This window comes from Canis lupus, chromosome 28, assembly GCF_003254725.2.
Source record: "Canis lupus dingo isolate Sandy chromosome 28, ASM325472v2, whole genome shotgun sequence".
NCBI classification, from domain to species: Eukaryota; Metazoa; Chordata; class Mammalia; order Carnivora; family Canidae; genus Canis; species Canis lupus.
In genome coordinates, this window is record NC_064270.1 from 29,194,358 (window position 1) to 29,211,192 (window position 16,835).

A 16,835-nucleotide genomic window follows, 5' to 3' on the forward strand; every position below is an offset into this window, starting at 1 on the left:
ATAGCAAATTAAATATCTACTGTATTAAAAGAGAATCAAAATGGTTATCTAACTATTAAGAAAAAGATAAAATATCAAGAGAATACTACAGAAAAATAAACATTCAGCTATCAAAACAAAAAAAGGCAAAGAGAAGATGAAGGAAAACATAGGCATCATATGTGACATAGATGAGTCAGTACCCTTTTTATAAAGCATTTTTATAAATCAGTAAGACCACTTTATAAATGAGTGAAAGACAGGACTAATAATATATAAGAAAAAAACCAGAATAATAGCCTTAATATTCAGAACTCAAGGTAAAATAAACACTCTCTTCCCCTTATTCCATGAACATTAAATATAAATAACACCCACCTGTATCAAGGGCATGCTAAAACTAGCACTCTACTTCCCTGTTGCTGGTCCTAATTTAGCATTGTTACCCATTTTCGATTGTTTTAATCCTACCCTTTCAAATTTTCCCTTTTGGAAAACGTCTTAGTTGTATGAATCAAAAACCATAAAATGTCAATCTAGATTTAATCCAGTGAACTCACTTTAAAATTTGAGTAAATAATTCTAAATCTGGAAAAAAAAAAAAAAAACATGTTTAATGCTGTGCAATGTTGGGTCATCGGTTAAATAAAAAATGTCCAACAGAAAAGTTAGACATGACCAAAACAAAACAACAAAAAAACAAGTACCACACAAAAAAAAATACCAGAGCCAATCCACTCACGTCTTGTATAAACTCAAGGCAAACTGTTCTCAATAGTGTCCCTCCTTCCAACTCAATTCAAATGTACCTTTAGAGTCTCCATTCAGTGTCCTGGAGAACCACTGATCTGTCAGTGAGAGGTGGCAGGAGTCAAACTGATCTGCCATTTTACGAAACTCCAGGCAATCATTAAAATAAAGATGAAGAAGAAAAAAAAATAAAAAATAAAAAATAAAAAATAAAATAAAGATGAAGAAATCAAAGAAAAGTGTGTGTATTAAACAAAGAAGGGCAGGATGGGACAGCTGGCACTGTTTCTAAATTAAGCTTCTAAAGATAAGATCAGACGGAAACACACCAAAAATCCTAATAGTCATAAGAATCTCCAAGGATTAGGGCCCAGGAATTAGTTTTAAAAACTTTCCTGGGTGATTCAGATGCGTTCATTATACAAAGACCAGCACTTGAGAACCACTGCAATGAACACAACTTTTACATTTAAAATTCAACTTTTATAATATTCTAACCTTTATCTGTCAGGTGAATAAAACTACTTTAACAAACCAGGAACACAATGGGTACTAGCAAGACACGTAAATGTCAAAATATGTTTAATAGTACCTCAGAAAATGCCTAGGGCAGCAAAAGGTTAGTCTCTGATAAAATTCTCCTTTTCAAAAGGACAACTCTCAAATACAGAATTCTCACAAGTAGTAAGAATCCTATTACAAGAGCTTAAATCTGGATAAAACAGCATTTGGATAAATATGTATCTGTAAGTTTTTCTACCTTTAGTGATTAGTTTTATTCTGCAATTTTGTTATTTATGATAAAAACCAGAGCTGATAAAGCTGCCTACTTGAGCTGATAAAGCCACCTACTTGGGAGACAGAATTTAGAAATTTGTCATACTGTACTTGGATGCCTTCCAAAATTAAAAAATAAGATCATTCACAACCTAGCACTTAAAAATTCATGAGCCATTTTCATCACATTTAGTAAAATGAACGCAAAACTGTGAGAAACTAGAAACATCAGTTTATTGGACACGTGTAATAAAATATTTTTGCTATTTATATAGGTAATTACTAAGAAAAACTTGTTTATGAAGTTATGAAGAAGAGAGGAAGACCTGATGCATATTCAAGTTAACATTACATCTGGATATTCTAGAAGACCCTAACTGCTTAAAGTAGCCTGGGAAAGAAGGTACTTTCCTTTAAATTCACAATGGCTTTTTTAAATTCTAAGACAGATACATTAAGATAATTTACAAATCATGCCTTTAAATGTAGTAATCTTTGATTTTTGGCTCTGCTATTCTCCTCCTCACAATATACTTATAAAATGACTAATTTTTCCAACACTTCTCGATGCCTTGCCAGTTACAAAACAGGCCTAGGAAGATGTAGTCATGGCAATATATGTCTATGTGTATCTGGAGTGTTGGGTATAGATGAAGGAGAAACTCCACAGCAAAAAGGACAGAGATTAATTAACACTAGACATGAGATTCAATTTTATCCTAAATGTCTGCTACCAATTATTTCTTGTATTTCCTAAACTAGTTAGTTTTCAAAATACAGAAAGAATTCCGGGTGAGTCTGGAGTTTACATTTGACAATGATGAGTGTAGTATCTACTCAATTTTTTTTGTTCTAACAAATCCAATTGCCATTAGGTCTCAAAAAACACATACGGAAACACTGCCCTCTTGGATAAGCCTGGAGCTGTCATAAACAAATAAGTCCAAGCCCAAAAGAAATGATGACTGTTTACCTGGTCTGAGAGTGTACAGGCCTTTCACAATATTTGCCATAGTTGAAGGTGTGACCTGAAATGGTGTTGACTGGGCTTCTAAAAGTAAAGCTGAAAGAAGAAGAGAAAATGGGTTATAAAGTGACAGAACACACTGATTGTCAAGGTTTCTCTATTATTATTTCTTCCAAAGACAAGAGGCAAACACGTCCAAGAACAGAACAGTCCCAAAGGACTAACCAAGTCTATACCCTAAGAATTTTTTTAAAAAATCCAATGCACTAAAGCTCAATCTAACAAGCAAATATATGCAGGTCTGTTGGAGCACTAATGGAGATAATTCAATTCACGGAGGTTCTGAAAATAAGCTTTTGGAAAGCAGTGTTATACTTAGCAAGTGAGTGAAAGTGCTTCCCATTAAGTTCATGAGTCAGAAGATTTACATTTGGAAAATAAAATGTTCTCTAAATCCCCAATCATTTCTCTTTCCCCAAATCACCATATTTGAACCCCTTGGGATTTTTCTGAAACACACATTATTGGTAATTTAAGTAACTGCAATAGGTGTCAGAAACTCACATTCCCAAATGCTACAGCTACACATACTTCTTCCTTCCTAAATGTAAAGGCAAGACGTTGTCTGGCTCTTCCTCACTTTACTGACTCTCACAACCACGTGACCCCAACTGACCACACCAAGAGTCACAGCTTTCTTTTAGGTTATCCTCTCCAACAAAAATTTTATTAAAACATTTTTAAATAAATAGGAATAATTCCTCTAGATGACATCATTAACAGATATGAATGTATTTCATCATCTTAGTGGATACAACAGATAACACTAATTCCAAAGAGTTCAATTTTACTTTCTCTCTCAAAGACCACCTGCAATTTACCACCCCCCAAACCCGTAAGACTTAGCATAATTTTATTCTAAGCCAGGCTTCTTTGCCTTTTCGAAAATGAAAACGCCTCCTCACTTGGCCAGCAATGATTTTATAGTTTTCAAACGTAAAATGGGAGTTACATTTGAATTTATATGATGAAAGCCAGAGGTGTATTGTTCAAGTGTATCCTTCTGATTATATCAGCAGTAGACAGTAATAACTCTGAATGGCACAGATAAATTTTAAGGATGACAAATGTTAAGCACTACAGAAAATGTTTTAGAATGTAATGTTTAAAAATTGCAATTTAAAATTTTAGGGTATGGGAGTCTCTTCAAATCAAGGTTACCTCTAATTTCAACATGTGCCACACACGTAGGCTCTATTTCTATTAATTCATTTTTCTACTTTTTGACCAATTGTTTTGGCCTTCGTAAGCTTTATTTCCACTAAAACTTCACATTCAATCACACATTTAATATGTAATCAAATATATATTTGTAAATGAAAAAATGATGCATTCACAGATTAAATTATACATAAAATACATTAAAATTAATTTGAGATGTATTCATAAAAAGAATTACATTCAATAACAAATAACTACAGAATTGAGAAGGTCTAACAGTTCACTAAAATCTTCTCCACCTAAATTATTTTTAGGAGAATAGTGTTTAGGAGATTTTCTAGTTGGTTTCCTCTTTTAAGGAAAAAGAAGAGAATCTGGGGGTGGGGTAAGACAGCAGCTTGAGACCAGGAAGAAAATTATTTCTTGAGGATTTAATAGGTGCTATGTACTTTACAAGTATAATTCTCATAAACTTGACTTAGGATTTACTTTCTCACAAGCTTAATTATCATCTACTTTTTTTTTTAACAGATAAGGAAACTGAGGCTAAAAAGAAAATTAAAAACACTGCATAATTCATCCAAAGTTACAGAGCTATCAAGTAGCAGAGAGGTCTGAGAACCTGTGTTTCACTCTAAATTCTATATTCTTTCTAGTTTACCATGCCATCACTGAAATACAGATCGTATATGTAACAGGTACCAGTAAGGTGTCATCTTAGTGTAACAGTTTTCTCCCCAAAATCACATAATTAAAAAAAAAAAAAAAAAAAAAAGGATCCTCCAACAATTCCACTGACTGTCAATTTTAAGTTAACAGTTTTAAAACTAGAATAGGGCTTTAGTGAACTTCCAGGACTAATCTCTTTCTTTACAGTTCATGACATTGCAGTCTAGAGAGATTAAGTGCTGTCCTAAAAGTCACACAGCTTCTTAATAGCTGAACTGGAACCAGAACCAAGTTCCTCAACTCTTTCAATTACTCCTCAGAGTTATCAACTTACCAAAGACCTTCTCTTCTGTTTTAATTTGAGAATTCTTAAAATCAAAACTAAAATTAAAAATATTTTTGACTTCCAAGAAGTTCAAACTACAAGGGTCTGAACTAAAAGGCAGAATCTAAGGATAATAACTGATAATCGCAGAAGTTTTTAAAGCCCTCTGTCAAAGTATAATATAAATCTTCTACTACAACTCAATATATTATATTTTCTCAAGAAACTTCTACCATTAACTGGCCCATTTTGTCATATTTATTCTGAATCATCAATATAGAAATACTACAGATGCCCTGGCTAATGGAGATCCTAATATTTCTGTTTTCAAAGTTTAATGCAAAGTAAAAATTACTTTCAAAGGAAAACAATTTTACTACCAGCCAAAAGTAGAAGCCGTTTTATTTTGTAAGCACATGTGTACAGAAAGATGGCAGAAAACAGCTTTTATTTGCAGCAAGAAGTCACTGTCTTCATTCACAAAACAATTCTTAAAACAGGGCATTAAAAACAAAAAACAAAAAAAAAAAAAACAGGGTATTTACCAGAGAGGGTGTTCATTTTGCTTTGTTGTAAAACCAGGTCCCTAAATTCTTTCAGAGGCCTCCCATGGAGAGGTGTGTCCACATCCACTCACCTGGAATCTGAGCTCTAGAACTACCTGCCTAACAGAACACAGTAAAAGTGACACTGCCAGTTTCCAGGCCGAGGACTTAAAGAACTGGCTGACTCCATTTCCTCTACCTTGGGACACTTGCTCTGAGTGAAACACAAGAGAGGAAAAACTGCAGCCACTATAACTCGCTAGTCATACAAGTAAGTCATCTTCAAAGTCCCCCAACCCTGGGTGAATCACATCCACCAATGCAGAGTACAGAGGAGATAAAGTGCCCTACCTACCAAGCCCTGCCCAGATTGCAGATCTGTGAGCAAAATGAAAGACTTTATAAAAAAAAACTATGTTTTGGGGATCCCTTGGTGGGTCAGCGGTTTAGCGCCTGCCTTTGGCCCAGGGCGTGGTCCTGGAGTCCCGGGATCGAATTCCGCATCAGGCTCCCTGCATGGAGCCTGCTTCTCCCCCCTCTTCCTGTGTCTGTGTCTCTGCCTCTCTCTCTCTGTGTCTCTCATGAAAAAATAAATAAATCTTTTTAAAAAAAGAAAAGAAAACTATGTTTTGGGGTAGTTTAATAGAGTTAATAATAAAATGAAACACCAGCATTTTCAAGTGTATCTAAAGCCACAAAAGGAAATTAACTGATCAGAATTTAGAATACAGATTTGGAGTGTAGTTGTTTTGTTGGCATGAGGGAGGGACAAGTATAGGAAAATGCACAACTAGAGACAAGAAATCAATTCTTCATAAGCTGTGTTTTTCCAATTTAATTAATATTAATCTTTTTATGCCTCAACTTCTCCATCTTTAAAATGGAAGTAATGATTACTATACCTTAGAGTTATGAGAAATAAATGTTAGTATCCGTAAAGTATCTAGAACAGGTCCCACTAACATAATAAGCAGTGAATATATGTATTTTTTAAAAATCTTCTTGAAGACCATCTACATAGCATTACTAAACACTTAAGAATATCCCTTGTTACAGAGGCCAAACCAATGAAGCCAGGGGTCACTGTCTGAATCTCTTACTTTAAAGGATTGCCTGGTAATTGCTCAGTAAATATGCGATAGGCTCAGTTTTATACAATTTACAAAAGTTTTGGAGTGCCTGTGGCTCAGTCGTGTCCAACTCTTGATCTCAGCTCAGGTCTTGATCTTGGGGTCATGAGTTCAAGCCCTGCATTGGGCTCCATGCTGGGAGTGGAGCCTACTCCAAAAAAAAAAAAAAAAAAAAAAAAAAAAAAATTAAAAAGCTTAAAGAACTTAACAGTTTACATGGAAGAGAAAGGTGTATCTACCTTTAAGTATATTTTTGAGTGAAAATCAAACTATGTAATAAACAAGAAGAGGATTACTTTTTTTAAGAAAATAAAGTACAAATTAATTCAAGGTTTAAAAGGAAAAAAAAATTCATTTTTTTCCTGACTTTATGTGGAGAGGCCTTTATATGGAGACTTCACAGGGTGTGATCTCATAAAATGACCATGAATCTATGGAAAGCTCACATGGATCAGAAGAGAGATTTCTCTTGCCAGATTTGGACTACTATATTCTCTTTGAATATTCTCTTTGCATATGCCCAATAAAACTGATTTCCAAATTAATGACAAATATAAAAACATATTCACAGAGAAAATTAAAGCTTTTGTACTTTAGAGAAATTGTGTCATTCCTCTAAAGAATTTTAATAGGGAAGACTTCAAAATGCTGTGTTCTATCTTACAATGAAAGCAAAGACCATGTCAACATCAGAGATAATACTTAAGAGGTTATTAACAGCTGGAAAATCTCATGAGATTATGTTTAAAGATGTTTATAAATATCTGTCCAGCTTTTTTTAAAAAAGTCATGCTCCCAAGATTTTGGTCTCTATTCTGATTTTAAAATCCTTAATGCGGATGCCTGGGTGGCTCAGTGGTTGAATGTCTGTCTGCCTTCAGTTCAGGGTGTGATCCTGGGGTCCTGGGATCAAGTCCTGTACTGGGCTCCCTGCAGGAGCCCTGCCTCTCCCTCTGTGTCTCTCATGAATAAATAAAATCTTGAAAAAAAAAATCTGTTGGGAAGATAATGATGAAATAAACATTACCTTCATCTACCACATTATTTGAAAACTTGGCCTTTTTAAAATACTGGACCAATGTTTAATAATTCCTTCTCTTAATTTAAACTCAAAAATAAAAAAAAGTTTATGGTCAAGCTTAGAACAATTCTTCTGTAAATTCTGGTAAAAGTTCACTGTGGTAGAAACTAATTATGACAATTAGAAAAGCAAAAAATAAATAAAAATATAAATTCAAGTATGTGCCAAATTCTAAAAAATAACTTCAATGATATGTCACATAAAATATGAACTTTTAAAAGATGCTTGAGTGAGACATTAGGTTGTAGGGACTTCCTAACTCCACTAGAGAGGTATACTCTTTTAGGAAAGGTAGGATAAATGAGGGGGGTAGAGGGCCCAAGAATAATGGGAAAAGAAAAACTAACTGAATTTTTATCTGCTTACTTACAAATCTACGTTACTATGTTAAACCTTTTACAAATCCCAATTCATAGAAAAAAACTCCTGAGGCTGAGAAGCTTGCCTAAGACATAGTTAATAAATGATAGTCAGAAAAGAGAAGGGATTTTACACCAGAGAGTAAAAATCAGAGAGTTCTGTGCTACCATTTCAAAGATACAACATTGTACTCCTTCTAGAATTACCAGTAACAAAGTTAGGGGTGAATCCCTTAATAATATTTCCCCCATTGTCATGGAGGAAAAAAAGGAAGTATCAGGCCAGATATAAAGGCATTGTCCTATGACCTGGCTAAGTTGCTCCCAGCTCTCTGGGGGACTTCAAGTCACATTTTCAATTCCTCTGGGTTTCTAGAGAACTGGAATTCAACACCTCTTACTATATGATTCAGAAGATGTCAACACTGGACTGTACATGAATTCTCTGATCAAAAATCAAAAAGATCATTGCTAGTTATCTCATCCCCAAGGGTTGAATTACTTACGCATTAGGCTGTAAATGTGCTTTTCTGCAACATGTTCCGTAAACAGCTTTATAAGGTCATCTTTTAGGTCTCTGTTAAGCTTGGTTTCGATGTAAAACTTATTCTGAAAAAGAAAATAAATTATTTTTTAGTGCTTAAATTAGGGGGAAATGATTTAATGAGCTGAAGCACTTAAAAAATAAATTACTTTAGGAAACAATTCATAAAGGTATCAATTAAAACATAAAAACTCAGTATCAAAAAACAAAAGCTCTGCTACTATCAGTTCTGTCTTTCTGGCATGGGCTTAAAGCACATAAAGATAAAATGCTATGAACCATACACCTCCAAAAGAACAAAGGAAGACACTCAACATTAACTAAACAGAAATGTAGAGGCCAATGGACCACACTGTGTGACAGGCACATAATACGCCCTTTAAAAAGACTACATCACCATCAAAAAGCAACAACAGGAAACGCTAATAAAAGGTACTCCATTTATCAATAATCTAGGCTGAGAGCAGGCAGTAGACATGCACTGGTTGACTCAACATACAATCCACTTCACTGATTAGTCTAAGTTATTCAGCTTATAGCATTCTTAGGAATGGTCTTTGGTTCAAAAGCAGACACATGACCCAACATAGAGCAATCAGATTGAGAGAAGCCTAAGCTTCAGTGCAAAGAATCTTAATACTCATGGCCATGAGAACAAGATAAAACTGATGTTGTGTACATCAAGGAGACAAGAAAGAACCTGAGTTCCTAGTAACACTATTGAACCATGGGATTCAACCAACACTAGAGACTGCCGTGTTTGTGGGGTTTTATTACAAGAGATTAATACTTTTCCCTATTTACTTAAATCACTTTGAATAGGGGTTCTGTTTTTTGTAGCCAAAAGCATCCCTATCAGAATGACTGGCAAGTCAAGATTTTGTTCATGTTTAAATGTTAACTCAATGTATAGATGTGGAAAATAAAAACAACGTTAACAAGTTATTCACTGATTCTCTTAATTCTTTAACACATTGTGAAAATTAAAAAAATAACATGCACATAGCAACAAAATAAAACCATTCAATAAAAACCAGTCTCCCACAGCAGACCCTCTGTTGCATTCCTAAAAGTCCCATTCGGCTGGGAAAACTTTTATATCTTTCTAAAATGCTGCTGGCATGTATATGGATATGCCTTTTTTCCCCCTAATAAAGAAAAAAAAAAACACTTGCTATGAAGAAATATCACATATTGCTTTGCATTTTGCTTTTTCACCTAATGTATTTGGAGAAGATTTCTCTCTAAACATATGTACATGTCATTACCTTTAACTGCTTATTTTTCTACTGTAAATATTTCCCACAAATGATTTAAGTAACAGTCCCCTGCTGATAGTACAGATTTCTTTCAATGTTCTGTTTTGTCTTTTCAGCAAAGTTTACTTTATGGAGAATAAATCATTTTGAAGATTAGTATTCCACATATAGAAATCTTTATGCTAAAGAATGTAGGATCAACCAAACATCCCATTTCCTAATCTAATAAACAGGAATTGGGATAATGTTTGCTAAGGGCCCCTGCCTTCTTAGGAGAGAGAAGGGGCTAATCAACAAAGTGAATAGTCCATAAATTATACTCGTGGCATATTTCTCCAAATGAAAGAGATCATCATAATGGAAGAAAATTTTGTTCTATTTTTTTTATGTAATGATTTATTTGGCATTTATCATATACCATGTTTTTAGATAGACATCTTAACTCTCTACTTTCTGAGGACAAGATATCTTTCTTGTATTTTATTTTCCAAGCACAGTATCTTCCATATGGCAGAAATAAAACAAATGCTGAGTACTGATTAATAATGCCTAATTGTCTATTCAGCAGTGTTATTTATGGAATTTTTAAACAGTAAAAGGGTAAACAATTCTATGTCAACACAAACATTACTGAAATAGATTAATTTTCATTTTTAACACAATACATAGAAAAGATAAACAGAACATGCTTATTAACTGGATCTATCTGTACTTAGATCAATAAACTGAGATATTTGGAAAGGGAAAACAGCTCTAACTTACCATATATATGAAAAGAGGCACAATGCTCTGCAATGCTCCCATATACTGTCCAAGAGCTATATTAAATCTTTCAATATAGAGATCTGGAGGGCTGGCCTGTGAGAAAGAACATAAATGTAATCATTCTGGGAAACCAAGGTAAAGACCTTCCATTCACCACAATCTAAAATGCAAACAGACTCAGAAGTCTGAGTTAAAATTCTTATTGAAATTCACAATAAAGAAAAGGAGAAAGCTTATATTCTGAAAGTCATTTAACACTTCTATCTTTGTTCCAAATTCTGCTATGCAAAACTAAGGTTTGGTTTAGCGGTCTTTAAAAACTATAACTTGGGATGCCTGGGTGGCTCAGTGGTTGAGCATCTGCCTTCGGCTCAGGGCATGATTCAGGGTCCTGAGATCAAGTCCCACATCAGGCTCCCTGCAGGGAGCCTGCTTCTCCCTCTACCTATTCCTCTGACTCTCTCTGTGTCTCTCATGAATAAATAAATAAAATCTTTAAAAAAAATTTTTTTTTAATTAAAAACTGTGTAACTTTACCATGTTAGTTAAAAGGCTTGCTTGGTTAATTGGTAAAAAGTTCACAAGTTGTATTTACTAAGATAAATGAGTTTAAAAATTATCACTTAACTATGGACATTTCCTATAGGAACCAAACTAGATTTGGGCCAAGAAGAAGAAGAAAAAGAAAGAAAAAAAAAAACCTCCAGGAAATGGTATAGGCTTAATATACTATTAGAATGGATGTTGAATTTTTATAATTACCTTAGGCACAGTAATGTTCTGAGTTCTCTATCAACTTAGTTGTAAGCCACTTCTATAGCTAACCAATTAGCCAGAAAGTAGGGACTTAAATGGTTCACATACATCTGTAGCTCTGGAGAACAATAAAATAAACGTAATACATGTCCGGCTTTTAACTCATTGTTACCAAAAATTCAAATCATAAAGCCATCAAAAGAACACTTCCAGTTTTACTGTGTGTTATAGGCTAAATTAGGTGTCCCCCTTTCCAAATTCACATGCTGAAGCCCAAACCAGTGTGGCTGTCTTTGGAGTAAGGAAGCAATTAAGGCTAAATAAATGAAGTCGTAAGAGTGAAGCCCTGATCCTTTGCAACTAGTGTCATAAAAATTGAGACCAGGCAGTTCACTATCCCTCCTCTTCTCTTCTCTCTTTCCCTCCATCCTAACTCACCCCCTAGCACACTCAGAGGAAAGGCCATGTGAGTAGACGGCAAGCCCGTAGCTGTCTACAAGCCAGGAAGAGTTCTCATCAGAGACCAAATCAGCTGCTACCTTAATCGTAGACTCCCCAGCCCTTGAGAACAGGGAGAAGTAAATTTCTGTTGTTTAAACTACCCAGAGTCTGTGGCACTTTGTTATGGCAGCCCCAGCAGACTAAGGCACTGTGTTTTATGAAAGCACATCCATCTACTACTTCATTTTATTCTCTAAAGCTAAATTAATTAGGCACTACTTTAATACTGAAGAAACACACAACTGGACAAGTCATATGTCTAAGATTAGAGTTAAAGAGGATAGATTCAAGTCTTCCAGGTAAGAATTCATTCCAGGGCCACAGAATTTGGGAGATGGGCATGGCACAAACCATCATGCAAATGAAAGTGATTCCAACCCATGGCAGTCTCATTACCTGATAACCATACCCTGTACAGAAAGTCTTACTTTCAAACAAGGAAACCAAGGAAATGTCACACTGAGAGATTCCTAACAATGAAATTATAAAACCACTTCAGCTAACCTGTTTTAGAAATGTCCAAATGTCCCAATATTATTTTTAAAATAAGATTTAATTCATATTTTTTTCAGTTCTACTTAGATATTAGAATATGTGTAGTGAACTGTCCTTCTAATTCATCTTCCATTATTACATATTGAGAAATTTGCACATACTAAGTCCTTTACCTTTATTTTTCATAGTTCTCCTAATTACCTGCAAATTGAATGTAATTTCCATTCTACATATGAGGCTATTAGGGCTCAAAAGAGTCTACAGTGCCACAGCATATAAGCCCAAGAACTAAGACTCAAACCTTGGTCAATCTGAGTCCTTCCATCTATTTACAGTACATTCCATTTTAGCACCCTGTAACCTTTAGAAAAATTTAGGTCATGCTGTCTGTTTTCATATCCTGTTCTTCTCACATGCAGCCCAGCATAGCACACCCATGGCACTATGAACAGTTTGGTGTGCTGTTTTAGATCCCCTCAACTCTTTTCTTCCGAATGCCTTTATCATCACCCCCTAATCAGTCACCCTGGCTAACTTCTATTCACTCTTCAAAATTATGTGTCACTTCCTCAAAACTGTGTATGAGATATACGGCCCTCAGCTAGGGCACCATTCCACTTCTTCACTTTTCGCACTAGGTGGTCTCTGCCACTAAACTTCAAGCCCTGGAGAGCAAGACTTGTATCTTATCTTTATACCTCCAGAGCAGACCGCAGAACCTGGAACACAGCATGTACACATAAATGCATTTCTTTGCAAGGAAAAGTCCTGCTTAAATCTAAATTTGCTTAAATCTAAATCTAACCTAACCTAGCCTTGTTTCGATCTAAACGGCTTTCAAATTATATAACAAGCTTGTATTGACATTAGGCAATTCATTTAACCCTCTGAATTTCAATTTCCATAAATATAAAATAGGAAAATTGTACTACTTCCAAGATGTGCCAACAATCAAAGAAAATAATATGCATATGCTTTGACAAATGTCAAACATTATAAATGCACATGCAACTACTGAGGGTAAGTAAACTTATGAATTAACTATTTGTCTAGTACTTTGGAAAAACCTATTAACATCATTAAAGTCATTCTTTGTTAACGAAAGAAATTGGGGAAAATGGTTCTACATTGTGGGCAAACTTTTAACTATAACTAATGGACAGAATCACATGTAGTATCTTTTTCTAAACTGCTGCAAAGAACTCTGGAAATGATATTTCAGCATTCAAAGAAATAAATTTTAGAAGTATTATATGAGAAAAGAAAATCTGAAGAATTTTTGCATTAAAATAATTTTCCCTCTTCATAAAAGGACACTTTATTCAAAAGTTAAAAGTATGAACATTGATCAAAAGGCACACTTAATGGAAGAGAGAATAAATAAAATTAAATTCCTTAGTTATTCTTTTCAAGAATTCCCAAAGCCTCAAAGGTTATGAGTATTAAAAAGCACTTTTTGTACTAAATCAAATGTCAGAACATTTACTTAGCTTTTTAGTTCTACATTTCATGCAGCACTTACTCAAAACCTTTTAAATGACAGGACTATAAATTATAACAGTCTTTTAAAATAAATCCAATCTCTTTACGAGGAACTAGAAATAACTGCCATTAAAAAAAATAACAAATTGTTCCTCCTTAAAACTTAAGTTCAGTATACCCTGGGCCCCATTGGGGAAATTGCTACGTATTTGATTTATATTATTTCAACATGAATGTATTTGGCTTGGACATTAAATGAATTTTACGTTAAAATAAGCAAGCTTCATTTCCTTCTTGAAAGAAAGAAAAAGAAAAAGAAAAAGTGCCAGAAAAATACCCATTGCTCTAAACTTGCTCCAACTTTTCATAACAGAGCTAGATTCCCTGAAATTTGTAACATAGCTGGTGGAAATGCTTCAATTTCTTGTTTTTGTTTAAATGAGTAATACATTCATCTGGTTTAAAATTCAAATGCATTCAAAAGGAAGTAAAAAGTTTACCTTTATTCCTTCCTCGCTGAACCAACACTTAATTCCTTTATATCCTTCCAGAAGAATTTTACATACATACATGAAGATAAGTCTCCCCATTTATATCCCTTTACACACAAATGCTAGCATAAAACCACACCAATCTATACTTTTCCTAACAATAGATCTTGGAGACTTTTATTCTAGTGGTTCTCAAACATTTTGGTCTCAGGAGCTCTTTATAACTCTTAAAGATTATTGATTCCAAAAAGCTTTTGTTTATTATATGGGTTATATCTAATAACATTTACTATATTAGAAATCCAAACTGAGTTTTAAAAATATGTATTAATTTATTCTAAAATGACAATAAAATGTGCATTTTAACATTTTAATGTTAAAATTCTTACATATTTTTAAGCTAGTTATATGTAAATAACTATCTTCTCAAAAAGGTAAGAAAAATAGCATCTGCCTTAATAGAAGACTGCTACATTCTCATATCTGCTACTGTATGGAATGAGTTGTGGTATGTTGTTTTAGTTGAAGTAAATGAAGAAAATCTAGCCTCACACAGTTATATAGGCAGAAAAAGAAGGTGTATTTTAATATCCTCTTCAGATAATTGTGGATATTTTTCTTTGAAACATAACAAGTTTCTTAAAGGTTAGTTGCAACAAGAAGTCTGAAACTATCAATGAGAGCTCTGTACTCACTACATTAAAACCTATTGGTCTATCTTCTACTTTGAATGGATCCTTTAATACATTTTATAACATCAGAAATTGGTCATTGTAAAATACTGAGTTGCATACATTTTCCATATGTTGACATATTTCACCACACATCAAGAAGAAAAAATTATATTTGTTACTATCACCACCTATTTTATCCGAAGAGTCTTTTTAAGTACTGGGAAGCCATTGAGGTCATGGTAATAGATACAGGCTTTCCAAATTCTAATTTTCACTTCAAGGCTTGAATTTTATCATTGGCAACAAATACTGTCAGTTGCTTTCCTTGAAGTGATAGGCTTCATTTCTGAGAAAATATCAAATACCAAAGTCTAGTTAAATAACCATAATTTGTCAGCAGTCAGCCATTCTTCCAAATAAAAACCCAGTGAGGACTTCTCACTTTCCTACACACTTCACCTCCTTTATATGTTCTATAGGGGAAAAGAAAACCCAGGTAGTTTAATTCAAAACTCATACAACCACACAAGTGCTATATCATAAAACAATCACTGTACTTTGGTATATAGCTTCCAATTTCTTCACACAGATTATTTTTTAAAGTATACTCAAAGTCACAATAAAATGGTGAAATAAAAATAAAAATTTTCACTGTTTCATCTAGGATATTCTTAAGTAAAATGATTTTGTTTTCTACTGCAAATATGTGGAAGTGAAGATCTGTGGAAAGGCATTAACAGTCTGCCTACCATTCCTTGTGAACAGTCAGAACAAATATCAACACACAGAAAAGGGTAAATAACATCTTAGTAGTACAAGAAAGTTTCAATTTTGCAAACCCCCTGAATGGATTTCAGTGATCCTGGTGGTCCTCAAACCACATTTTAAGAAGTCTGTTCCTGGGCAGCCCAGATAGCTCAGCGGTTTAGTGCCGCCTTCAGCCCAGGGCCTGATCCTGGAGATCTGGGATCGAGTCCTGCATCGGGCTCCCTGCACGGAGCCTGCTTCTCCCTCTGCCTGTGTCTCTGCCTCTCTCTCTCTCATTAATAAATAAATAAAATATTAAAAAAAAAAAAAAAGAAGTCTGTTCCTATGGAACACCTGGGTGGTTCAGTGTTGAGTGTTCGCCTTTGGCTCAGGGCCTGATCTCAGAGTCCTGGGATCGAACCCCATATCTGGCTCCCTGCATGGAGATTCTTCCTCTGTCTGTGTCTCTGCCTCTTTCTGTGTCTCTCATGAATAAATAAATAAAATTTTTAAAAAAGAAGAAAGAAAGAAATCTGTTCCTCTAAGTCCAAAGTTTGAAATGTACTATTTAGGGAAAGGGCGCAGGGTTTGAAAAATGGCAGATGAAGTGGACCAGCAACAAACTATCAACACTGTAGAAGAGCCCCTGGATCTCATCAGGCTTAGCCTGGATGAATGAATTTATGTGAAATGAGAAATGACTGAGAGCTTCGAGGCAGATTACATGCTTATGATCAGCATTTATATATGATATTGGGAGATGTGGAAGAAACTGTGACTACTATAGAAATTGATGAAGAAACATATGAAGAGATACATAAATCAACAAAATGGAATATTCCGATGCTTTTTGTCCGGAGAGATGGTAGGGTACTAGTTGCTTCTCCATTAAGAGTTCGCTGAAACAATGAATTTGTGTATGGAATATAGGAGATTTTGTATGATTGCCTCTTTAAATGTAGAAGACATCCAAAAGAGAAACTTGCATATATTTTGATATTAAGAAATGACCAAGGGGGATCCCTGTGTGGCTCAGAGGTTTATTTTTATTTTTTCTTTTTTTAAAGGTTTTATTTATTTATTCATGAGACACAGAGAGAGAGAGAGAGAGAGAGAAAAAGCAGGCTCCACACAGGGAGCCCGACGTGGGACTCGATCCCGGGTCTCCAGGATCATGCCCTGGGCCGAAGGCGGCACCAAACCGCTGAGTCACCTGGGCTGCCCCCGGCTCAGCGGTTTAGCGCCGCCTTTGGCCCAGGGCCTGATCCTGGAGTCCTGGGATTGAGTCCTGCATCGGGCTCCTGGCATGGAGCCTGCT

The 16,835-nt window shown here is 34.7% G+C and overlaps 1 protein-coding gene and 1 pseudogene across 3 annotated transcripts in view; one reads left to right on the plus strand and one right to left on the minus strand.

The window, feature by feature from the left end:
- The window catches only part of CACUL1 (CDK2 associated cullin domain 1), an 80,841-nt gene that overhangs the window by 13,218 nt on the left and 50,788 nt on the right, over positions 1 to 16,835 (minus strand). For all 3 annotated transcript variants that reach the window (XM_025467385.3, XM_025467382.3, XM_025467383.3), the window contains exons 4-6: positions 10,369 to 10,464; positions 8,310 to 8,412; positions 2,480 to 2,569 (exon numbers count right to left, since the gene is read on the minus strand). In XM_025467385.3, the coding sequence (XP_025323170.1) occupies positions 2,480 to 2,569; positions 8,310 to 8,412; positions 10,369 to 10,464 (289 nt within the window). The remainder of the gene's footprint in view (positions 1 to 2,479; positions 2,570 to 8,309; positions 8,413 to 10,368; positions 10,465 to 16,835) is intronic.
- Positions 16,113 to 16,420, plus strand: LOC112672410 (U6 snRNA-associated Sm-like protein LSm3; annotated as a pseudogene).